Source organism: Dromaius novaehollandiae, chromosome 17 (assembly GCF_036370855.1).
Source record: "Dromaius novaehollandiae isolate bDroNov1 chromosome 17, bDroNov1.hap1, whole genome shotgun sequence".
In the NCBI taxonomy this organism is placed as follows: Eukaryota; Metazoa; Chordata; class Aves; order Casuariiformes; family Dromaiidae; genus Dromaius; species Dromaius novaehollandiae.
The window spans coordinates 10,785,060-10,810,960 of NC_088114.1; the positions used below are offsets into that span (position 1 = coordinate 10,785,060).

At 47.7% G+C, this 25,901-nt stretch overlaps 1 protein-coding gene and 1 long non-coding RNA gene across 2 annotated transcripts; both read right to left on the reverse strand.

Annotated features, from left to right (window-relative positions):
* Window positions 1–12,945: 12,945 nt before the first annotated feature.
* SDF2L1 (stromal cell derived factor 2 like 1) lies at window positions 12,946–16,968 on the reverse strand. The gene is made up of 3 exons (XM_064522143.1): window positions 16,706–16,968; window positions 15,555–15,751; window positions 12,946–13,583 (listed from the first exon to the last, which is right to left on the reverse strand). Exons 1-3 carry the CDS (start codon window positions 16,872–16,874, stop codon window positions 13,305–13,307), a joined length of 645 nt encoding a protein of 214 aa, XP_064378213.1. The 5' UTR covers window positions 16,875–16,968; the 3' UTR covers window positions 12,946–13,304.
* A 3,180-nt stretch (window positions 16,969–20,148) lies between these two features.
* Window positions 20,149–25,745, reverse strand: LOC112985584 (uncharacterized). The gene is made up of 3 exons (XR_003259785.2): window positions 25,154–25,745; window positions 22,739–24,102; window positions 20,149–21,232 (listed from the first exon to the last, which is right to left on the reverse strand). It is a non-coding gene; the product is annotated as an uncharacterized LOC112985584 (long non-coding RNA).
* Window positions 25,746–25,901: the final 156 nt, after the last annotated feature.

Genomic DNA, 25,901 nt, shown 5'->3' on the forward strand with positions numbered 1-25,901 from the left:
GGCCCCTTTCCTCCCTCTGTCCCAGGAGCTGCTGAGTCAATCAGGGAAAAGAAGAGGTGAAATGGGGGCTGCTCTTTAGCCATTTTTCAATCGGTGAATGAAACAGGAAAGGACAAATGCAAGAAGAAAAAAAGAGCGATTACTTCCACTTTGGTGCATTGCTGAGAAGGGGGAATCTCTCTTTGGCGAAAGATTATAACAATAATGGAAGCCACTGTGCTCCTGAGATCCAGCAGCTTGAATAAAGGAGTTGACTGAGCAAGGAGCTGATGCCAGATCAATAACAGCATATTGGGGGGAAAGCCTACAAGCTCCTCCTGGTTCAGGGTGAGAGCAAACCCACCTCTCATTTCCACCTGATCCCAGCTCTGGGTCCGGCCGTGGGAACCCCCGCACCCAGCTGGTTCCCTAGCTGCCACCATCTCCCGGCTCTCGCACTAACACATCTTCACCTTTGCTGAGCTCGGCTGAACCCCACGGCTGAGGCTGCTGCAGAGGCCCCCGAGAACGGCTGCACCCACGCATGCCAAAATAAAGGGACAAAGTACGTTGTGTGGGGCTATGTCCTTGGGGTGTGCGTGCTTTCAAATGGCAGGGGCTTGCTGGGCAATCCACCCTCCCAGGCAGCCCACGAGAGGGCTCTCACTCAGCCCCAGAGTCCTGGCTAAGCCCAGCAAGTGGGGTTTAAGTCTTTTTCACTTTCTGGATAACATGATCCTATGGATCTTTCCTTTCAAAATCGTAATCAGAACAGCAAACAGAGCGCCCGGCTTCAGTTGACCAATACACAACAGAGCCAAAGAAGGCAAACAGCAGGCTTTTCAGTTAGTTTGCACAGGGGGCACTTAAATACTGTATTGGTTACATAATACCATTTGGGGGTTGGGGTTTTACACGTTCTTCTACTAAATATATCTGTGAGATATGTTTTAAAGTGATCAACATAAATCCAACCACAGTTCTAAGAGGAAAACTCCTGTGATTAGCCCTAATACCACTAGGTAGCTCCTGGCATATTTACTGAAAACCGGCGCACAATAGGATTTTTTCCCTAGGGCTGCCAGTCAGCATCGCGCTTACTCCGCGGCAGTGGATGGTGTTGCTCTTTCTCTAGACGGGCCACTATAGCCCACCACTTCCCTGCAGGAAGCACAGGCTGCTGATTTTTAGGACCATATCCTGCCACTGCTCCACATCTAGTCCTCAGGATTCATCCCAGCACCGAATGAGGGCAGGATATGGTCCGGCACTTACGACGAACTAGGTGCTAAGCAAGCAGATAAGGCGTTAAAAAAATATCCTACAGCCTTCCTAGGTGCAAATGATTAAGTATTCACAGCCAGCTCCTCCTGAAAAGCCCATTCTCATGGGGTACCTGAAAGTCTCTTCCCTCCCTGATAAGCTTTCCTGTGAGCATCCTGCTCCTATCCAAAGGGAGTAGCAAGTGGCCAAACTGCTCCACAGGGGGTCTCGGGTGGTGGCTAATGGAGAATGGAAGTACCTTGGGATAAGCCAAAATTGTCCTCATGGTATTGCACAGAGCGAGGTACAATGCCTGCACTCAGCATGACAGACCAACTCGCTAGAAATCCTGCTTACCCACCCACCCGGGAGGTGGGCAAGCCCTTGCCTCGTAAAGCTCCTTAGGTCTTGTAAAGCTCCCTAGACACACACAGAGTCATCAAGCGACAACGATACCTTGTGCGCAGTGCAAACTCCAATGTACCGTTTTGCATGAGGTGTAATAAACCAGGTATTTTAAGGAGTCACTCTGCTACTACTTACAACAACTGACAGACTCCCTCAAACACGGACCTGCTGAGAAGCAGCACCTTTTCCAGGAGCTGCCACATCTTTGCCAGCAGCTCACCCAATTAAAAGCGATAGGGAGTTCTGCTCAGTGCAAAAGCCACCATCGCACAGTGCCAGGAGACAAACTCCAGCTTGTCCCTCCACTGTGAATCCCCATCGTACTTCTGAAGTTTAGTGCAGCAGCAATCTGGTTTTACACAATCCACCAGCAGAAAATGCAGTTGCTTGGTTCCTTTTTATAGCAGTTACCATTAACACACCTCTAAATTATTTTGAAAAAGTCAGACAAAAAGGAAGCTCTGCTCCGAGAGAAGCAGAATGAGAGACTTCCAGACCTGAAGGAAACAGGGATCTCAACAGCTGTGGAGAAGTAGGGGAGGCCACCTTGGTGTGTGAGCTGCTACAGACACTGAGCGCTAGCAAAGAGGAGGATTCCCCAGTGCCAGCACCCAGACACCCAGCAATTCGTTTAGCCCGTTTACAGCGGCTTTTGGAGGGAGCAAAGGGCAGTTTCAGCATTCCCTAGTGGCATCGCTGGCCAAATTCTGAGGTCTGACCAGAATCGATCCCTACCTCCCCTGCTTTTCCCCTTCACACACTCCAACATCCCTACCAAAGTGAGGATGCTTAAGGAAAAAAAAAAAAAGAAAAAAAAAAAAAAGGAAAGAAAATGAAAAGAGAAAAGGCGCGTTCAAATGGGGGGGGTGGCAGGACATGGATGGGAACGGGACGGCGCAGAAGAACATTGAATTCAGGAAAAGTGAAGCCAGACTGTTTTCCATTTGCACCCTGTATTTGGGAGTCGGTGGCCGGGGTCACCTCGAGCAGCTGATGGCTCGTGGCACCAGGGCAGAACAGCCCTTCGCAGGTGGGTTAGAGCCAAGAGCCCGCTGCATTCCCCTGGCGCAAGGCAGCGCCTCCCCGGGGAGCCGTGTTTCAGGGGAGCCGTGTTTCGGGGGAGCGGGAGGCACAGCTGCCTGGCCCGCGGTTCCAGCCGGCGGCCGGGGCAGGCAGGCAGGCAGGAGGGAGACTCCGCGCCATCCCGTGCCCCCAGAGAGCACGGCCGTCCCGGCGGCCAGCGCCGAGCCCTCCGCTGCCAGCGAGGCTGCGAGCGCCGCGGTCCCGTCGGGGCTGCGCGGCGGGTCAGCGCGCTGCGGCCGGCCGAGCGTGCCAGCTGCTGCCGAGCGAAACTGACCCCTGCAAACCGATTGCATGGGGATTTCCGAGGGTCTCCCGGCTCGTGGCTCTTGAAAGGACCCCGCTGACAGCCAGCCCGGCCGCTTTGTTCGCGCTGCTCTGTCCAAAGGGAAGGCGTCCAAGCCCGGAGGCGCTGCCCCACCGAGCCGGGGGCAGGCAGGAGGTGCCCCCCCCCCCGTCGGGGATGAAGGTGTGCTTGGAGCCGGGTTTCCAGGCCACTGCCTCCCCCCCACTGGGAGTCTGACCCCCAAAAGATCAGGTCTGTTGGCCCTTGCAGAGACAGAGAGGGGAGGCTCGTGGCAGTGCAAAGGGGGCACTGACCAAAGCCACTTCTTGAAGCAGACTGCTCAGACCAGTTTGATTAACTCGGGGGCATACGCTAAAATAGATGGGGGAAGAGACGCTGAGCAGGACAGACTGTTTTGCTCACAAAGTATTGCTCAGACTATTCACTCACACACTTCCGATGGTTATTTCTGCCTAAGATATCCCTGAAATCCAAGCACATCTTTTCCTGCCTCTTCCCAGCTGAGTTTTAAGCCCACCGGTGCACTGCAGCACATAAATAGCCTGACAGAGCAGCCTCAGGGCAGCCCGCCGCTGCTCCCGCCGTCCCGCCGGAGAGGTGAGGCTCTCCGCAGAGCGGAGGGCCCCGGGCTCCCCCCACCTCCCGCCACCGGCTAGGCCTCACCACGCTTCCCGCACACCGGGCAGCACGACGGCCCGCTGGGCGCTGAGCTGTGGGGCTGAAAGCCCCGGACAGGCAAGGGCCAGCGCGGAGCAGGGCACCCCCATCGCCCCCAGAGCCGCCACGGGCTCCTGCGGGACTGGGGCACTGTCCGGCCACTGTGCCCCTTGCTGATCCTGCTGTCTAGCGGTGGTGACGCTCCTTGCTTGCGGCAAGCGAGGACAGCGGTTATGTTTCTTTGTCCCAGAGCTTTGAGCTCTCCCTCTAGCAGGCTCCGCAGTGCAAGGCGCTGCACACGAGCCTCAAGGACAGAGAAAAGCTTTCAAGCGAAGCTTAAAGAGAGCTAGCAGAATCAGCCGGCCCTCTCCAGCACGCCCAGGGCGGTCTGGTGCCCCCCAAAACCACCAGTGTGCTCAGAAGGGAGGTGAGCCACCTTGTAGGGTCAGGTGGCGGCGAGGGTGCCAGCTCCGGGTGCGGGGATGGGACAGGACGGCACGGCCGCCTTGCCGGGCTCCGGCCCTCCCAACCCCGCGTGCTGCAGCCATGGGCAGCACCTGCCCCAAGCCCTAGGCTGCTGGGCAGGGCCACCCAGAAGAAGGTGCCCTCGAGGGCCAGGGTGGCAGCACCATTTCGACTTGCTCAGAGCAGCCTCTCAGGACAGCAGCAGCAGAGGATCCTCCACTGCGCTGCGGAGCTGCACAGGAAACGTTGCGGGAGGGCAGAGGTCCATCTCAACAGCCCAGGTGCAGCACCCAGCCTTCCCACCGGCCTCCCGGCAGCCCAGCCCTGAGCCTCCACATGCCGCTGACGGACAAGGCACAGAAAATCCATCGTTCTCTTTTCCAGGTGGGAAAAGGAGGTTCTGAGAAGTCACTTGAGATCACCCGGTTCTGCAGCTAGGAACCGAGTCCTGCTCATCAGTCCCAGCCCAGGACCTTAAATACACATCTGTCCACTCCCAAGGGTGAGCCCTGACTTCAGCTAATGCTTTGCTGAGGCGGATTACTTTAGGTTAAGTACTAAGCCTATTCATCCAATATGAACTAGTGTCTTGGAGCGAACAATAGATAATTATTTTCCTCCAATTTCTTAAGGCACCAGATATAAGAAAATATGATCAAGCGTCCATTTGGTTTTCTGGCAAGAACGATCTATGCTGGGCAACTTTCCTGTGGAGACGAGCACAGAAAGTAGCCTAGAAGTAGAGAGGAACCATCCTGCATTACTATTTTTCCTTCAGAAACACCTTTTAATGCAGCGTCCCCCTGAACAACAGCCCCCACAGCACCGCGCCACGCAGCCCCCGGGGAGGCTAGCGCCTTGGCTGGGGCCGCGGCAGCGTTCCTGCCCCCGCACCGCTGCAGCCTCAGCCCACGGCCGCCGCAGAGCGGGGCCTGCACCCGGGGGCAGGCCGGGCAGTGGTCGAGGCACCCCTCTGCCGCTGCCCGTCTCCTCCCCGCAGGCTCCCCTCCGCAGCTCCCCGCTGCCTCCCGCCTGCGGCTCGGTGGCTCTGCCCTGCCAGGCACTGCCCCGCTTCAGCTCGCCAAGCCACCTCTGTTCGAAATCCCAATTATTCACTTTGTTCTGGTGTTCTCCTTGCGCAGGTTTCCCCCTCGCCCCCTTTTCCCTTCCCTGCAGAAGGGAAGCGACCATCCCTCAGCGGTGCAGGCATGTGCAGGGAACCAGTGCAGAGACAGGATTTGTCCTGGCAAGACTCTGGGGGAAAAAGCTGTGAACGTTGTATTGTGAAACTTCAAGTCTCCGGAGGGTTTTCAGCCTTTTCTCCACTGTCCACCACAACTCTCCCAGGGGAGGTATCCCCTCCACTCTCCCTGGACTTCCACACTCATGTTTACCTCTTTCTTTTGGGGTAAGGAAGAAGGGTGTGCTCTCCCCGCTGAGGATTCACGCCCAAAGGAAACCTCACAGACACTTCTGCCCCAGCTAGTCCCATCATACATCTCTTGCCCAGCAGCAGCCCTTCCGCCCTCGAAAGCCCGGATTTAGCCCTAATAAAGCAGCTTTTCAAAATGATGTCATGAAGCACTTTTACCCCCAGAGCAAAGGCCAGCAGGCTCTGAGGCTGCTGGTGTCAAGTCACCGCTGGGAATTTTAAGCAAGATTTTGGTCAGTCACTCACAGTAAAGAGCCTCCCATCCCATCAGGGAGAACAGTGGGATGGAAGGAAGCAGATAAAGATTTTAATGTCTCCAGCTATTTTGCCCCAGAGTCTGAAGTTGCTAAGCTTGGCTGAAAGACATCCTCACCACCACACTTCTGAATTGCTGGCCAAATGCAGCACAGTGTCAATAAATGTGTTTTGCTATATAGCTTCTTAAAAAATTCACCCCAGCTCAACAGTAACGCTGTGCACACTCTCAGCTAGTGAAGGCGGAGGTAATACATTCAAAGAATAATTTTTGCAAGAAAGGCTGCCCCTCCATCAGGCAGGAGCCTCGCATTCTGCACTCTCCGCTTCAGCCGCACAGGTTTAACAGCACAACAGCCTTTTTGGCAACGTAGCCACAAACACACACACATCACAGTCCCTGTGTTAAACATCGCTGGCGTCGGGGGTCTTCCCATTTCGAGCGAGCGGACAGGGTACAGGGGGAGCAGACCGGTTATCAAAGGAGGGCTGATAAGCCCATGTTGTCACCCCACACCCCGTACGTCTCCCGCACTGACGCCGGTTACCTTGCGAGCAGGGAGGGAGCCGCCGGGGCTAGGCGGGGACCCTTTTCTAGGTCGCGTCCCCCCAGGTCAGAAGCCGAGGCCAGCTGGACGGGGCTCCAAACGCTCCCACAAGCCTCACAGCTGCCGCTCGGCACCGTCAATAAGGTGTCAGCAAGGACCGATCCCTCGGGGCGCCCCAGGTCCGAGCCCAGCGCCAGCCCGCCGCGGTGCCCCCGGGCGCTCGCTGCTGTGCTTTCCCGGCACGAGGAGGCACCGCTCTCCTGCGGCTGCCCGGACCAACGCTCCTGCCCGTCGCCTTTCGAGGTCTTGAGCTACCGGGCTCTGAACTCGCCACCGCGGACGCAGGCGGGGGCAGCGGGGCCACGGGGAAGGGCTCGGCGGCTCCCCGCGCCGCTCCCCGGGGCCGGCTGGCAGCGGCGCCCGCACAGGCGGGAGAGGGGGGACCTCCCGCTCCCCTCCACGCCCCGCTGCAGCGGGCGAGGCCGGGTGAAGGGACGGCGGCTGTGCCCGGCGGAGCGAGCAGGAGCCGGGCGGGAGCAGAGCAGCCGGGTGGGGCGGGGGGCCGGGGAGCGGCGCACCGAGGCGGGAGGGCAGGGGCAGAGCGCGGCGGGAGGACGGGGCCGATCACGGGGGAGCAGGGCTGGGAGGGGGCTCCCTGCCCGCGCCCGAGGATCGCCGGCAGCAGAGGCGGCCTCGCAAATGCCGCTGCCCGGAGTCGCAGGAGGCTCCTGTCCAATCCTCCCTGCGCTGGAGAGGAGGCAGCAGCCAGCGGCAGAGAAGCCAAGGTCGCGCTGCCCGGTAGATTGGCAGGAAAGACCCCTCCGTGCGCTCGGCGAACGGGTGAAGCGCTCGCAGCAAGCGCGCCGGGGGCGGGGGGGGGGGGGGGGGGGAGCGGGGCCAGCCTGCCCTCCCCTCCCCACCCCGGGGGAGAGGAAAGCAGCCTCCTAGCAGCCCGGAAGGCGACACCACCTCGGTCAGCGATGGCAGCTCGGTTTCCACCCCAACGCCCGCGGGAGCCCACGGCGGATGGCGCAGGACCGCCCCGGGGGAAGCGGTCCAGGCAGAAGCCGAGGAAAGCCGGGTTAGTTACGCCGCAGACAAGATGCGTTCATGTAAGTGTTACCATGGATGGGCAAGATATCTTACACCGGCTAGAAACAGAGCGTCTGAGTTTAAGCTTTTACTTTCGGGATCACAGAAAGTGCAACAGGACTGGTGTAGGTAAACAGGGAGTTCTTTTCTCCTCTTGTTAACGATGAGCTGTTTGTGTCTGTCCTCCCCTCACTGAAGCGGAAAGCAGCTTCTAATTTTATTATACAGGTAATTGCCTTAAATGTCTACTTCGAGCAGATAGACTCCAGTCTTGGACGCGCTTTACAGATTCTATAGAAAGCTAGTAAACAGAGACGCCTAAAGCATCGCTTTACAGCCTACGCTAATGTCTTAAACTTTCCTTTCAAATAACCGAGGAGCATGCGACTCTGCAGAGCGCACCTAGCACGCAAGGCACGGCCACACGGCCGATCCGCCAGCCGGTACTCGGGGCGAGCGGATGCCACCAGTTCCGCCCCGAAGCGGACGGACTGGCAGGCGCTGCGACGGCCCCGGGCTGCCCGCCGAGAGCGCCCGGCTCCCCGCGGGCCGCCGCAGCACAGGGGCCGCCGCGCCGGGCCGGGCCGGGCCCCACGGCGGGGCAGCAGCGCTGACTAGCGGCCGCCGCGCCCGGCCCGGCCGCACCCCGCCTCTTCGGCTCCGGCAGCGCTTTCGGGCTTTAAGCCAGGGATAGCGGGAAAGCCGAGCCCCCCCTCGCCTCTGTTTCCTCGAAAGGGCTCTGGTTGCTTTCGCGCCGCCCAAACTCTTATACACCTTAGCTACAGCGCCCTTTCCTAGGCACGCTGAAGTAGTAATCCGGATTTGAGAGAGCAGTAAACAAACCCTAGTGAATTTAAGGGATTGCACATGAAGTGTCTCCACGGGGGACGCGCAAGGCAAGGCAGCAGCGGAAGGAGTCTGGCAGTCAGCCCCCTGCCCAACCCCAGGCACGGCAGAGATGGCCCCAATCCCCTCTTGGTTTCGTGCCTTGCTTGGTGGTTTGAATTGCACTAGATTTTGCCCAGGTATTTCTGCTTTCGGCACAGTACACACCTCTGCTAACCAGTGCCCTCAGAAAACCAAGCCTGGGTGAATACATTGATGAACATCATGAAGATCAAACTAAGAAGAACCTTAGATCTGAGTCCAAATTCGACAATCCTCTGGGCATACAAAGCCAGCACTCACACATTACTTTTATATATTTTTTTTAAAAAAGGAACTAATTAGCCAGCTTTAAACCTTGCATATATTCTGATTAATCTGCAATGTGTTTCATGACTGTTGGGTTACCCTTGAGATGTCATACAGCTTCTAACACCTCCTTATTCCATCATTTAAGACCCTAATGAAGGGATATTGTTTCCCCAAAGGAGTGGTAACAGATGAATCCCTCAAATGATAGCCTTAAACAACATCAGAGGAGCCACGGCAGGATGGCACTATGAACTTCATGCTAACTTAGAATCCGTACAATACCACATATAGTAAAAGGTTTTTATAATCAGTTTAATCTATTGCAATTTAAGGGGCAAAAAGAGTGTTGAACTGTCCAATAGCTGAACTCTACTTTCAGGGTAGTCATTATCTTCCCTAAAAAGCCTTTAGTGACACGACCATGGGTGCTGTCCTGTAATCACAAACATGCGGATTCCCGAAAGGTTGCTGATGAAATACCTACATTACGAAGCCATTCATTATTAGATATTTGAATGGGGGCCATAGCTGGATTGCAGAAAGATATGTATGAGCAGAAAACTGCAAAATCAGAAGGGCACAGGTGAGAATTTAGAGTTAGAGAAGAGGGGCAGGGGGAATCATGGTACCCTACATTCCTCAAACTCTCACAGGATCTTAGCCAGTTTCCTAGCTACCAGCAGGGAACCTCACTGAAAAGCCAGCAGACATGTCAACCAAGGGATCAGACACCTAGCAAGAGGCTGCTGCTAGAGAAAAGGTATTTCTAAGGTTTGGCTTCTGTATAATACAGCTGTCAAACACAGTACATCCATGGTGACAACCAGTGCTGCCAGTGCTGAAGGAGAAGAGGAGACAGAAGATAGGATTCAGCAGAATGGACGGGGCTGGAAATATTGCTGAGTAAGCACCACTGTTCCAGGGTTGTTGTGATGGTGTTGTTTCCTTTTTTTTGTTTGATGTTTAAAGATATGTTCATCTATAACTTCTTGATAATAAAATAGCTGATTAGTATTTTCAAACATAACAAATGAAATTAAAAAAGGTTGCTTTATCTTTGGTTCTTCATTCTGAATGTTAGGGCCAATGAGCAGTAAGTTCTTTCAAATACTTTTAAAGAAGTAAAAGCATTTTGTCTTGTCAGAATAAATGAGAACTAGCTAGCAAATGTTTGTATGCTTATCAGTTAACGAGGCTTTAAAACGTACAGAAAATACAAGAGTAAGAACATTTATATTGACACAAACTTCCCTCAAAAACTAACATGCCTATGGAACTTTTTACATCATTTTACATTGAAAAAAAAAAAATCTCTGTCAAACCCTGCCTTTATTCTACATATATGCAATTCAAGGTAGAGTTCAAACTAAATATATTTCCTTTAGCAATTATTCTTACTGAGAACTATTATAAAGAAACCTCTAATCATTTTCCCCCCAAAGCCTTTCTAGTTTATTAAAGGAAGTATAACATTGGTACATCTTTTGAAAGAGTTTTTATAATAGCACAGGGAGCAAGAAATTGAAAAGCACGTCAGTTGTTTGAACAAGTTACTTTCTGCTAGCATCAGAAGCCAAAATACTTGATTTTGATTTAAACTTAGAGTGCATAGAGAATTTTGACTAGTAGGATAAAATTTAGTTTACCCCCTTAAAAAATAGATACAAGACAGCATTCCTGACTTTCACATATACACCTCTCAATATTTCATGTTTTACTCAGAGACCCATCTCCTTTAGTCAGATAAGAAAAGTCTGTAAAAAAACAAACAACAAAACCTAGCAATATAAACATTGAGTTTCTTTTATAAACTTAATTAAGTATCCAGTCCTCAGCTGTGGGGGACAGACTGAAAAGGTGATTTGTAAGTGGTCAGAGTAAACAAGAACACATGAATGAGATTCTCAGTATTTCAGCTTAAATCATGAAAGACAACATGATGCAGCCATCAATACAGTTTTTGTAAATCTACAAGTTATGTAAAAAGGAAAGCACATTATCACTTGCAGAAGACATCAGTTTTCGCAGCTATAAGCCCTTGCATTTCCCACATTAACTCAAGGCCTTTGTAGTCTGCATTTAGCATGCTATGAGTAACAATAGTTGTTTTAGTGCCATGTGAGACCTTTCCAAACTAAGATGTACTTGAACTAGCCTTATTTAAGAGTCCTTTGGCATAATTTCATAGCAGTAAGAACTGAAAAACAAACAAACAAAAAACAAAACCCACCAAATCTATTGTGACACGTATGCAACTGAAAAATTGAGCCTAAGTGACTTCTTCACCTCAGTCAGAATCAAAAGCTAAGGAAACTCAAGTTCACAGGTATCTCATTGAAGAGCTTTTTAAATAAGGCTTTCACACGGGGAAAGGCATGGTTCATCATGAATAGAAGGCACAGATATTTTCAAAACTCAGATCATATTAGAAAATAGGTGATAAGAACTAAAAGTCATTTTTTTTGTTCTCTCTCTCAGCTCTCAGTTTGTCTCAAATCCAGAAAATAAGAAGGGATGACCAGCAAGACTCCACTCAAGCACGATTAGCAACACTGACAAACACCCCAGGCAGGAACAGAAATCTTCAAGTAGAGATAACCTTCAGGTGGGGATAGTACCTGGCAAGCAGACTGAGATGAGCCACCTAGCTCGACCCCTTCTCAATTAGCTCACTATACCACTGGTGCACAAACACTAAGCCTACATGATTTAGGTATAAAGCATTTAGCCCTTAGCGATATAGAACACATTGCCAAATGTATTTCTTTCTCCTGCCAAACACCAACACTCCTTTTGTGGTTACACATATACCAACTCCAAAAGAAAAGCCTTCCTTTTTAACAAAAGAAAGGAAAAGGCAGCTTGTTAAGCAGAAGAAAAACATTGCATTTATCTTTTGTATCTGTAACATCAATAACAATTTGTCAGGAATATCAACAAACCCGAAACATTCATTGCATAAAAAATTGCTTCTAATACAAAACAACAAAAGATAATCCACTTAGTCTCTGAAATGACTGTAATCCTTAAAGGGCATCATTCAACTAAAATTCATAGAAAAAAAACAAAACCAAACAGTCTTACCTCTTTCTTGAAGGAGAAGAACCAGATACTGCAAAATGACTGTTATAGAGGTTTCTTGTTCCATAGGATATGAAGAATCTTTGCTAGTTTCAAACCCTAAACTAAAAACTGAAGCTAGTCTGTGCAGGACAACTGCATGATGGATCACAGAGTTTGAGGCATGCACCAGTAGGTACATTTGTAAAATTTAAACGTGAATGCCAGTTACACCTCCTCAGTACAACTCCCTCAAACTAACACTGTAGCATGTGATAGGAGCTGTAAAAGCAGCAAATCAGTTTCCTGCTTCTTTAACTGATTGACTAATTAAGACCATAATCAGTAAACCATTTACTCATGGAGACAGGAACACCTGATTTGCTAACTCCTCACACTCATTTACTAAGCTTTTCTGTTTAGAGCAAATAAACATTTAATGTTATTTTGAATTTTAATCAGCGTTTCAGGTAACACTGTCTAACACACACATGCAAGAGTCAGTTTTGTTCCCTTTTTACAGAGGGAGAGGAACACAGAAATTCAAATAAATTGTTCAATGAAACAGAGTTCCTTGCTAGCACTATAGAGCATACCACTCTGTCAAAAATCCAGGACCTAACCATTCTCTAAGATGAATTCTTCCTTTTTCTGGATCCAAACAAAAACACCCACATGGGTATATGTCCCATTCTTTATTCATCTGGATTCTCATACTGATCTTGCAAAGTGGCATGCAAGTACAACACAAGTGAGATTCAACTGTTCCTTCAGACCACAGGGAAGTTTAATTAATATTAGAATTTCATAAACAGCAGCTTTCTGCACTACTTCTTAGAGCACAACAGTCTCACTATTGGATAAGTAGCAGTATCATCATTGTCAAAAACAAAAATCTAAGCTTCTCAGGAAAAAGGAAACTAATAGAAAGTGAAAACTAAGTCTTCTTACTCCAACATACATATTTGCAACTCCCCAATATAGTACACACCAAAACTCACAAAGGACATTGGAAGTGATTTTCAAATGACCACAAATATTTTTCAGGAGGGCTGAACTGCTGACTCAAAACCATTCAAAAGACACCGTATTTGAGAACTATTTTCCCCCTTTCTAGGCTTACTCCATCTCCTCATTAGTACTATTCTCTCACTAAGAAGCAGAGATAAGTTTCCAGTTATAACTGAACATTGGGAAAAAGATTACAAAATACAAATTTTTATTGTACTTAGGGCTACAGAAATCCATTACTTCAGTTTTTCCATTTCCTTTGCATTTGAGAGAAAAGTGACAAGCAAAACAAATTACAGTGAAAACTAACAGACATATGAACTAGTTTCACCAATTAAACGCAAAAATTCAGAGAGGATTTTGCCAACTTTCAGTGTTTAATCCTGGTAGATGCCATTCCCCACAGAAGTGCTGCATTCCTAGAATGAACTAATGCCCTTCAGTAATGCAGTAAGTCATTCACTTAGGCAAGGCAGGACTTAAAAGAGACCAAGGATTAGCATCTCCCAACGCTGGAGTAAACAGAAGCATTTTGGATCCTCTGATCAATTCAGAGCTCATCATGTTTTGCAGGGTCCATACTGGGTTTGATGAAAACTCCTTCCATTGCTTTCCAATAGTTGTGGTGATTAGCAGTAGGCATGCCATGAACTTCCCGTTGGCCTCTAATTGGGTGGCCATACTGTTCCCCGGTTATTGAAAGGAACACATCAGTTCCTACGTGCTTGAAGCGCACTGCATCATCCCGCTCCCAGTGTGTCCCACTGCATTGCACCATCCATATATCCAGGTCATCTCCTTCACCATCATCACCAAAGGCACTTACTTCCTGTCAGAGACACAAACCTCCTGAAGTGAAAATGTAAGAAAATACCTCCAATGCACATACAAAAACATCAATCATAAAGTCAATAGAAAGTTTAAAGGCAAGGAAGGAGAAGAAACAAGAAGTGCGTTCATGCTGCTTTGTATGCAGTTGTCAAAACCAGAAGCAGTAACTTATTCCCCTTACAATTCCCCTTACAAAGGGCCAACAAACCCCAACATGCATCACAAATTAAATAAAAGAGAGCCTGTGAGCATGGAGATCAGAACAATCCTTCAGAGAAAAATTCAAAATGAACAAAACTAATGCTGATGCAGCTTTCAGTCTCCCCATTAGATAAAATTTGTAACTGTAAACACTTTATTTTGTAGTATGACCAGCATCGTAGTTATCACTGCAATAGTTTCTCAGCATAATGTGTTTTTACCCCCAAGTCCCAACAGTTTAACTTATAAGTAATCATATTCCTTTTTTACTTAATTATACCGAGCTTTCAATTGGGTTATCAACCTTTTTTTTCTTTTTGCAGTTTTACTTCAAACAGATAGCTCAATTATGCTCAAAAAAAAAGTTCCATCAAAGCAAATGAATTTCTGCTAAAAGAAAAATCAGACACTAGATTTCATTACGCACAAAAAAATCCCTTCCAGGTGTTTGAAGAAATCTGCTATGCTCAGCTCCAACTGTTTAGGATTCAGTATAGCCTTTAATTATTAATAATCTGATGACCAGAAGTGATTGACAACTTGAAAACAGAACCAAAATCGTTTGTACCTAGCAACCTAAAGAATTAGGGCCACATTACTTATAATTTACATAGTCCAAAAAGTATTAAAGACAACACATTTAATTAAAGATCAAGCTACTTTGCTAAGAACATGAAGTAGAAGTTTGTGTCCAGAACCACCTCATATTTCAATAAGGTCATAAGTCAGAGTCCTTTCAACCTCTGGGAAGTCACCCAGACTCTTCTCTTGCACACATACTATGCAAACACACAGCAAAAACAAAGAGAAAAGGACAACAGTTAATGAGTATTTTTACATCAACGACAATCTCATATGAATAAACTGACAAATGAGAATTGGTGGAAAGTTTTAGAGTCCTTCTGTTCTTTAAACATTTTTTTCTGAAGTGCTACTTTTCAATAATGTATCTTGTTTTAATCACAATATAACCTAGATATCCTAAACAAAACTGGACCCTATTATTTCAGCCATTTTACACATGGTAAAAGATAAACCGTTTTCACAAAGACTCAGGTCTTCTGACTCAGAATTGAATGACCTATCTACATAGCCTGAAGGAAGACTAAAATGATTACTAATTACAAACTTCCAACAAATTCAGATTATTTATTTTAAGAGAGATTTTCAATCCTGGACAAACGTTACTTTAAGAACAAAGCCTGGACCTAGTTACAGTCAGAATCACTGTTCTATGAAATTAGAAAATGGTAAGTAAGTATGATTGTGAGAGCAGATATATTTTTTTCTGTGGAAGCAGGACAGATAAATCAGGATAGGGAGCTAAAATAAGGATAAGGAGAAGCACACTGAGACTAATGGATTGGATCACCAAGGGACTTGGATACAGGAATATCTAGTGTCCCAATACATACTTCGTTGCCTGGCTCTAGAGCAAACTTCATGATGCTGAGGAAGGCCCCTAGTCTTATATCTTGAAAGTGTTAAACATCTCAGAATGGTCTTCCCACTAGCAATGGTGCAGTATAGAGAAAGCAATACAGACTAGTTAAAACTACTGCAAAATACTGATACTGGTACATATTAAATTTTCTTCTGTCAAGAACTTAAAAGCTTTTTTCCAAGATGCACTTGGGATATGCATAGACATACTGTTTCTGGCAGCTGATATTCAAGCCTGATTCTTCAAAAACATGAAAAACTGGAGAGAGGTATTGTTAATATCATGCACAATTTATACAAAAGCTTAACATTTACAACAACTCACTTGGTTATTGGAGAGTGGTGATGCGAAGTGATGAGTGTGTAAATTTTTTCCTGTGTTAACATGGGTAAGTCGTATAGCTTGTCCACACTTCACCGGCGTTCCTCGCTGGCAGCTGCCATCACTTTTCCCACGAATCCGCCAGTAACTGTTAGCATCATCTGAAGCTTCAACTCCTGTTACTGACTGTTGCCCACTTCCTGTTTCAATAGAATTAAATAGTAGGAGCATTAACCCACTTTTCCAAGTTCAAAAATTTCTGAAACACATTACAAGAGTATTTCTGTCTCAACAGATTAACTATTTTACACAGCCTCTAATTCTATACCCTTATTTGTGCTGCAATCTAATAAACAAACTGAACTGATAAGGAGAAGAAAAAATGTTAATGCATGAATATCTAAATAAATCTGCCTTCGTGTTCTCATGTCTTCATGCTTAGAGGTGCTTAGTTCTCATAGTCCACATACTGACTGCAACGGGAATGCAGGTACCAAATGACTTTAGACTGAAGAACTTGAACAGAGCATATGTTAGGTGATGCAAACTATCAAAGTTCATGGTGAACACACGAGAAGTTTGGATCCATGAAATACTATTTATGTCATCCCTTCCTTTTCCAAAATACTATCAGTTGTTTCATGCACCGAAAACAAGGCCTCACGCCTCCCAGAACAGAGGCTGAAATGGGACTGCTGGGTCACCTCAGGGATGAGGGCAGGGCACCCCTATCACGGCACCGTGGAGTCCTGCCGCAACCCCTTCCCACACCCCGGGCCTCAGCACCCTCCGCTCTGTGCCTCTCCCCCCAGCCCGCCAGTTACCCAGTGCCCCCCGCCCCCCGCCCCCCACCCCGGCCTGCCGCTCCCCCCACACCAGGGGCGCGCTCCCGAGAAACTCCAAACCTCCTCCTTCTCGCTCCCTGTGTCCCCCACATTTCCCTGACCCACTCACTGCCCGCCCCCCGCCATTTCACAGCCCCCCTCGCCGCCCGCCCCCCGCCATTTCACAGACCCCCCCCCACCGCCCGCCCCCCGCCATTTCACGGCCCCCCGTCACCATCTGTCCCCTCACCATTTCCCAGTTCCCCCGCCCCCTCCCCGCCGGCCTCCCCGCCGGCCTCCCCACGCTTCCTCGTCCCCGGCCCTGCTCACCGGAGCCGTACTTGACCTCGTGCGAGTGGAGCCGCACGTTGTGCCGGGTGTTGAGCAGCTTCAGCACCGAGCCGCAGGTAACAGCGCCCGGCGCGGGCTCCCTGCCGCGGCACGGCCCGCGCAGCAGCGCCAGCAGCAGCAGCGGGAAGAGGCGGCAGCCGCCCCGCATCGCTCCTCAGCCCGGCCGGCACCGCCACCCTTCCGCCCCTCGCAGCGGAGCCCGCCTCCACACCCCCTCCGCAACGCCAGCCAATCGCCCGCTGCCAGCACCGCGGCCGGCCAATCCCCGCCCGACCTATGCTCAGGCTCCCTTTCGTATTGGGCTATGGCCCAGTGACCTCGCCACCGGCAGAGCCCCGGCAGGAGGAGCTCATTGGGCCGAGGGAAAGAGGTAGCCAATCAGCGGCAGCGGCGTGGCACCTCCCAGGGAAGGAGGCTGAGAAGAGCGAGGCCCGCTTCCCCTCGGTGACACCCGGGCAGGGCTCAGCGGGCTTCGCCCCCCCCCCCCCCCCCCCCCCCCCCCCGTCGCTGTTACTGCCCCTGCCCCTGCCCACGGGTGGCACATCCTTACCGTAGGGCTGCAGGGCTCTGGGGCACTAGCCTGGCACCCCGGGGAGCTGCACTGGCAGGAATGCGCCTCCCTCTCTGGCCGTGAGCTTTCTTTTGCTGAAAATAGGTTTATTTCGGGGGGAAGCGGCCAGGTTTGCTATGGCAGTTGTCTCGTCCATCGCCTGGTCTGGAGTTGTAAGAAAAAGAGAAGCTGGGCTTTTCTGACTAGTTTTTATGGGTCTTGTAAGAAAACACGCCGCAGAGAGGGCTGATCCGTGAATTATCGTCAGAGCTTGGGAGAAATGGATGCTCTCGCTAGAAGGAGAGCCCTGGCTGACACGAACTAGCTCTAAAGTAACTAGCCTGGATATAGGTATGGTTTAGATGCAGCCTCAGGGAGCTGGTATTGGCACCGATAGGTAAAGCAGCCTGTGCTGTGGCTTTTGGGCCGCTCCTGGTTCAGAGCGAGCAGGTAGGAGGTTAGTGGGAATAGCTCTGCTTTTCCCTGCAGTTCTTGCTCCTAAAGAAGTGTAAACTTACCGTCATTTTTAGGTCTCTCTGTCTCAAAAGCACAGCTGGTACCGTTCTAAATGTTAATGTAACAAAATGCTGAAAAATGAAGCCAATTCTTGGTAGTGAATTGGCTTTCATGGGAATGTACCACTGGTCCAATCCTCCCTGGGTGATGTTAGAACTTCACACAACAGGGCATAAATACTGTGCCAGGAAGAGCTAACAGTGATTGCCCTGTCATTAAGCTGTAATGATAATGTCTGCTTTCAAAGCATAAGATTCACCTTCTGTGATTCAGTCTTTTTTGTGAGGTTCTTGTAACAAAAAGATTGTTAAGCTTGATATGCAGTGTACACTGGCACTTTATAAAAGAGCTGCATAAATTAACATACACACTTCTTTCATTCATTGTGTACTTTTGCAGACTGAAAAATACTATCTTTTTTTCCAAAAAAGAAAAAAAAGTCTCTTTTATCAACAGGAGACAACCACAGACAAAGGATGACACCGTATCTCTTACATGGCCTGTTAGCTGTGCCTCTGAAACCACTCGTGATTGCCCCATATATCACGTCATGGACAGTCTGGTGTGAGTTTGATGTAACGCTCTCAGGAATACAACATAATTTAACAGAGCAAAAGCTTTTGACCTTCCTAGCAGCAAGGAAACAGGTAGGAAGGGCACCTGTCTTTGGACTTAAGTCGTTGTAGCAATGGTGTTCTACGTGTGCAACAGCAAGAACTGCAACACTGCACTTTCTATTATAGGATGATTTAGAAAGCACATTAGTGCTGCTGGCTAGTGGAAACATCATAAGATGTTCAGCTGATTCTTATCTTTTCCACCAGTCCTGAATCTGTGAGGCCTTTTACTGCCCACATGATATCACTCACTTGAATAACCATGCTAGCTTTGACCCATTTTATGTATCTATGCCTACATCTAAGAAGCGTCTCTGACTTAAATGGCAGGCCTGCATTAAAACAAGCCTGAGTCCTGAACTCGGTCACTTACATGTGCATGCATGCACAGACTCAGTAAATCGTTCTGATGACTATAAGCTAATTTTCTAGTGCCTGAAGTGTAAACGTCTGCTCAAAGAAAGCAAAAGATCACACGTTGATAACTGAACACCATGTTCTATGTCACTCTAAGAAACCGCTCTTGTAACTAAGACAATAGCTTGCATTTGCTGCTGTTTTTATAAACCAGGCAAATCCAGATGTCTGTCGTTGCTATTTTAGCTGTGGAAAATCAATCATATGGGGTTTTAGTTGGCACCTGTCTATCTTTCTGAGAAGTCGCTTGCTCCCAGGGCATTTAGTGCAATTTACATGGTGCTCTCTACAATGCTTTTCAGTTGTACTTTAGAAACATAATTAAGTTAGAAGAGTTGCCAGCAGAGAACAGCATCAGTGCCAAACACCCATGGCAATTAACAGCCACCTCATTGCTACAGAGCCCGCTATTGTTTTTAGTAGACTGCTGTAAGCTGCAGGTAAACTTGTCTCTGAAATTATGTGATGGGGCACACAGTGAATGGAAACAACAGCTTTCTGGACAGGAATTTCATTGTGATCCTTGTTTATGCACAGGAATAAAATAATTCAACAGCATATTAAAAGGCGGAGAGTGTAGGATATAACTAGAATGTGTTCTGCCTTGGATCACTTAATCCTGCAGTCCTTTCGCACAAAAAGTAATTTCAAGGACTGAAAGCACCTACAGTTTCTGCTCAGTTGCACTTGTGGGTATAACCTGGCCCTCCCTGAAAAACAGGTTTTAGTGGATTTGGCAGCAGGAATCTATCTGTCCCTGTGTGTGTAAAGCATAGGAGCATGAGATCTGGAATTGGAGACATGTCACAAGAAAATTTCAGGGAGAGTATGCTGGCACAAAGCAACATATTATAGAAAAGCATTTTCCTTGTTTTTATGTTAGCCTTAAGCTTTCCCTTTGGTTGTGGGGAACACTGCAGTGACATCTCCTGGATTCTCTTTCTCAGACTGTCACTAACCCTAGGCAAAACATACTGGACACAATTCTGATCTTACTAGGGCCTGATCCAAAACCTTAAATCCACATCAGTTGGTCCTTTCTCTGATGTCACTAAGGAGGAAGTGTACCGAAATCAAGGGAATAATAGTGGAGAATCAGACCTGTAAACATTATGTGGTTCCTTCTACTTCTGTGTCTCCTTCTTTCACCACACAATGATAGTTGTAAGTTCACTCCAGATCAAATATTTTTATCTATTCACATGACTTATAACAGAGCTCTCTTAACTGTGACCTCTAAGCATGGCCATAATACAAATAATAAACAGTAGTCATAACAGTAAAATGCTGTCACCCAAGGAGAAATTGAAACAACAAAAAGGTGGCTTGCCAAGAATTTATGGAATAACACTTTCTCGTCACTTAGTCCATGTTGTTTATGGATTAGAGACTCAAAACCAGCTATTCAGATTTTCTTTTTTGGTTCAGTAGATATAAGCAAAATATAAGAAGCAGAGTAAGTAAGTAGAAGACATTTGACCAAAACTGTGTAAATATATACATGTTTAAACTGTAGAATTTCACATCTGGGGAAAAACAACTGATGCTATCCTGTTTCTAGTCTTTGAAAAAGGGAGGACTTTCCTGGAAGTTCTTCAGTGTCCTGGCAAACTGTGTTCAGTAACATCGTCAAGTGTCTTTTGGCTATTCTCCCACTGGATGTTGGTCCTTCAAGAAGAGGGAAACTCCTCTTAGAGCTTCAGCAGAATTAGCATCTGCATCCATTAAACTGGATGAAATTTTCCAAGTGCTCTCAGTGAGGCTGAGAGAAGATGCTAATTGCTGTAAGTGAACTGCAGGATTAATTTCCGCATGTAGTTAATGTCTCTGAAGAGTTCCCCACATTCCCACTAGTAACACTAGCTCTTTTGCAGAAGGAACATTACTACCTGTAAGACTCCGCAGAAATCTCTCCAGTGTCCAGTAACAAAGATGACTTTTGGCTGCTACTCTTTTGAGACAATAAGGAGTCCTCAGAGGTCCTACAGAGGTGTCTTCTTCCCTGTCTGGTAAAACAGGTAATTTTACCTGGCTATCATTTGCAGCACTAGATTTTTTAGAAATGTTGTTTCTCTTAAAATGTGAACAGTAGCCTGCTTTGGGGAGTCCTCTACATTTTGCGATAGACTTTCAGGAAATTTTGGAGGCAGTAGTTCAGTTATCTCTGGCAGAGGAGTGATATTCTGCATAATGGGTTTCTTGGTTTATTGTACTTTGCTGATGATTGTTTTTTGTTTAGAACATCATTACTGCATCCAAACATCAGAACTTTTTTTTTGTCCATCACTTCTGATGTAAGCTTTTGAAATTTAGAACTCTTCAGGTTTCCAATCAATGAATCTGTGATGAAAGCCTTTTGCCAGTGTCCTTCAGTTTGTTAAAGCCAAACATCATCTCAAGGTATACCTTTGTGAGAGGAACAAATGTAAATGCAGGTTTATCTGATAGTGATTTTTCACTTGTATAAAAAGCATTTTTAACAAGAGACTAAACAATCTCCTCTTGACTTCTGAAAAACTTGCATCCTCCCACTACTCTTTTTTGCCCCCAGCCCTTCACCCTTTAGGAAGGAAGATCCTTGGAAGTAGAGGAAGCACAAACTATTTCCAGTTGTCAAAACAGAACTGAGGAAAAAAAAGTTTATATGTTATTAATACTTTGAAGTGTAAAATGTAGCTAGTATCAAACATAAATTAATTTTTATTCTGAATTAGATAGTCTGGAGGAAACACAGCAGAGAGAAAATAGCCCTCTGAAAAAGTAAGAAGAAAAAAATGCATTAAAATCCACTATCAATGAGCAGTGACATTAGTAACCATCAGTAAAGAAAGGCTGGTCTTTCCTCATCTATGAGTTGTGCATGAATACACATTCTAAGTAATACTCAAATCCTGCTTTCTGTTATACTTTAATGTAAAACAACAGATGAGTCAGTGAGTAAAGGATTAATCTAAAAGCATACTTAGGCCCTATGCTTGTAAGAAGCACCACTCGTATATCCCTAAGCCTATAGTCTTACTGAAGTCCTGAGACCTGCCTACCTGAAATTTTTCAAGGAGGGTTTGAGTCTGGTAGTCTAACAGTACACTATGATTTAATGTAAAGTTAGTAAGATGATCATCATGGCAACTTTAATGTAAAGTTAATAAGAAGATCATCATTGGCCTTTTAGCTGTATCACCCACCTTGCTAACACCGTGCACCTGGTCAGGTTTTGACACATTTTGTACCAGTGTAAATTCAGATGGCTTCAGAAAAGAGGAAGGGGAAGGTGATTGCTGTACTGTGTAGCCTCCATTGATTTGGCATACAAGGACGCCTTTGGTCTCCTACCAGATATACCCCATACCCATATTTCCAGTGGAGATGCGACCTCTGTACTGTGAATTGGACAGTCATTAGACCTGCTTGCTTAGCTGCTTCTGAAGCAGAAGTCATCTACTGACCAAGGATAGAAGGTCACTGTTTAGTATGGGTGGTGAGGTGGAAAGGGACAAGAAGATTACAGGGGCCACCCACCTACTCACTTTCGTCTTCTTTTTTCTTTCCCTGTAAGGAAGGGAAAGGGTTTGTTTGCACTGACGCGGGCGGATGCAGCCTGGTATTATAAATATATTCTGCAAAGTAAATGTCTTTAGGAACTGCACCATGTCCGTGTTTTGATTCCGCACCCTCATGATATCGATCCCTGCTGACAGCTATTGATACTTCTCAACAGGCATCTACCGCTTTTGCTCTCACCCCGATTTTACTACGGGTAGTCATCAAACGTACTGACATCGATCCCTGACAACATGGAGCACCACTGATGCCTGTCGAATTGCACACCTATCAATAGGGACTGATATCGCTATTAATATCGAACCCAGTCAATATGCACTGGTACCTCCCGTTCCTGACACACATTCATACCTTTCGGCCTGGGGCTGATGTTGCCCTCAGTAGGCACCGATGACTCTTGACCGTTCTTGACCTCGACGGGCCTTGATGAGTATTGATTTCCACAGGTATCGCTAAGGCACGACATCCCTAGCTCTCCATCGCTCTCAGTACACGTAGCTGCCCTTGATCTCAACAGGCATCGAGGCCTGTTGATTTCCAAACCCACTTCAAGGCATCGAGAGCACTATGTATCGATAGTTCTCAGTAACTGTCGCTATTGATCCCTGCCGATAGCCATCACTCCCTCTCCATCTCCATCGGCATCTATGGCTTTTGCTCTCTGCCTGATTTGGCTCTTGGTAGGCATTGAACATATTGACATGGATGCTTGTGAAAATGGAGCAGCATTGATGCCTGTCAAACGCCAGACCTATCGATAGGGCTCGATATGGATGTCAATAATAAGTAGAAGTGGCTGCTGCGACGCAGGTTGGGCCGGGCCAAGGCACTCCAGCATTCCTGGAAGGAGACTGCTGGACTGGCACCAGGAGCATGAACACAGATGCCTTGTTTCCTCCTAAAGTCTGCCTCATTAGAGGGGTGAAAAGGTTTTAATTTTAAAATTCCTACAGAAGCCAATGAATTTCCCTTCCAAGATTTTTTAAATTGTTGAGGCTGAGGAAGAAAAGACAATTTTAATTTCCTTTCATTTTTAAAAAAAGGATTTTACTTCATCTCATTCAAACACCTTGTCTTTTAGGATTCACATGAGTTTCAACTAAATTTTATGCAAGCAAAAGACCAACCAAGTCCTACTGTGCTGCCATTGTAATTCCAAATGAACTAACTCACTGCAGCTGAGGGAACAAGAAAAACAAAATACATTTTAAGTGTCAACAAGTCAACAGACAGCTTATTGGAAGCATTCATTGTTAGCGAATGCCCTTGTGAAATACAGGAAACCTCTAAAGCTGCTACTGAATAACTGGAAGTTCCGACAGAGAAATTCAAGCTCAAAACCAGTGAAGCACTCAAGGCTGGAGAGAGCTCTTGCCGGCTTCTGTGACTAAGGTAGGATTGCTTTTTGTTTCAATGAAGCTGGGAGAGGCAGCCTGTGCTTAGCATGCCCTGGTTCATGCAGCTCCACCAGAAATGCTGGACAATATTCTCATTCATGTCCTTACTGGAGAGGGGAGACTAGCCAGAAAAGTAACACCTTGCCTTTCAGCTCCAGGTTGAATTTGTAAGTGGTGTTCTGCAGGGCTGGGCTGCAAGGCTGCTTTGCCAGCCAGCCAGGGGAAGGAGGAAACATCGGGCTGGACGATGAGGGGGATGTGGCACAATGCTGAGATTTGCTTGCCGGGGAGATCTGCTGCCAGTCACAGGAAGGAGAGCTGGATAAATGGGAATAAAAGCAGGAAAGAAAAGCCTCCAAGAACTGCATTCAGGATTTTAGGAGGATGTTATTGTTAATAGCATTAAACACACACTAACGTTAAGATGGCTGAGAAACCAAGCTTTGTCTAAGGTTCTTATACAGTGCCTCTCACCTAGGTGGAGGCAAAACAGCATTGACCATACTGGAAAGAGGCATAAAACCCCAGAGTTTGCATTGACAAAGGCAGCAGGTACTTTTTTTTTGATTCCTGACATTACTTCAGAGTTGTGCTGACTTAGGATCAGCTATAGTAACGTGCATTGTCAGTAAGTGAAGCTTTAGCAGGCAGTGTGGGCAGGCGGCGGGGTTCATCTCTCAAAAGGGGAAGCAAGTAGCAGTTGTACAAATATCCACTGTGAAATGCCAGTGGCACTGGAAACCCTTGCAGGGCATCAAGAACTCTTTGCTAGCAGGGACATACAACGGTTAAATGGTGGAAATGTTCATAGAAACTAGTAGAATGAAGATTTAGCAATTCTCGGGGGGGGGGGGTGTTAAGCATAATTTCTTTGGAATTTAATTCCATATAACTTTTCTATAAAAAAAAGAGTCACTAAAGGGGCTGAAGTCTGTCTCCATCTCTCACTGCGATGCTTGTGTCCCCTAGTCAGCGTTCATTTACATGCCAGGGAGAATTAAGCTTTTGGAAGTGAGAGCAGAAGTGTGCTCTAGATCCAGCTCAAGTCTCCACTCTGCCCGTCTCAGAGCCCACAGGGAGATAACAGCCTAGGAACCAACTCTTCCATGAACATTGCTACCACCCATTCCAGTTTTATTTTCCTCCTCCAAAGTACCAAAATACTTTTACAAACGATCATCCAAATCTTAGCTGCCCCTGCAAATGCTCTCAACCTAATGAAAACATTTTTTTCTGCTGCAGAGCGCTCTCGGACAGGAGGCAGAGGCATTCCCTCCAGCAGCGTCTGTGGCAAAGGAAAGTCCTGTAGCAGTTTCCTACACGGGCTGCGATCACTGGAAGCCCGAGGATTGACTGGCACGTAACCTACCTTGACTCACTGACTCCCAGCTCCGTGTGAAGAAGCAGATGCAGAGAACCATGGGCTACCCAGGTATTCATGGCCCTGTGTACAGGTGTTTAATATCTCAGCTCTGGGTGTGAGAGAGATCAAATTCCAACTGCTGAGCTGTGCTGGCTTTCTCCCCACAGCCGGATGGGTCCCCCTTTGCCGAGGAGCACGGCTGCTCTCCGGGTGTGCCTGCACGTCATCTCCTTTGCTTTGGCACTTGGTGCATCAGCTGTCTTTTAGGAAGTGAATGATGCAGAAAGAGGGAAATCCTGGAGGCTTTGTGTGTGTGTTTCTTTTTTTCCCTTTTTAATCCAAGAACTGTCCAGAATTGAGAACAGGGTTGTGGTTGCAATGAAAGAGAGCTAAGTTAGCTCAAATTACCTTGCCTTAGTCATGCATTAAACAGGAGGCGGGTCAGTCTATTCCATTAGAAACAACTCTTGAAGCCTTTTCCAGCCCATTCCCCCACAGCTGCTCTTGCCTCCCGTCCCAAAAGCCTCTGCTTGGCCCGATAACTGTTTCCTTTCCTCCTCTACTGTCTTCCCTCCAGGCCGACACAGGTTCTGACACAAAAGTCACCCTCATCCATGCAAGAGACCCCATCCCCGTGTGATCCCTGCTCTCAGCCTCCTGCCCTCTCACCATTGCTCCCCAGGACCGGCTAGCAACAGCCACCAAGACAGCTACCCTGGATCCACTGGCAGGTTACCCCACAGGACTTTGTCTC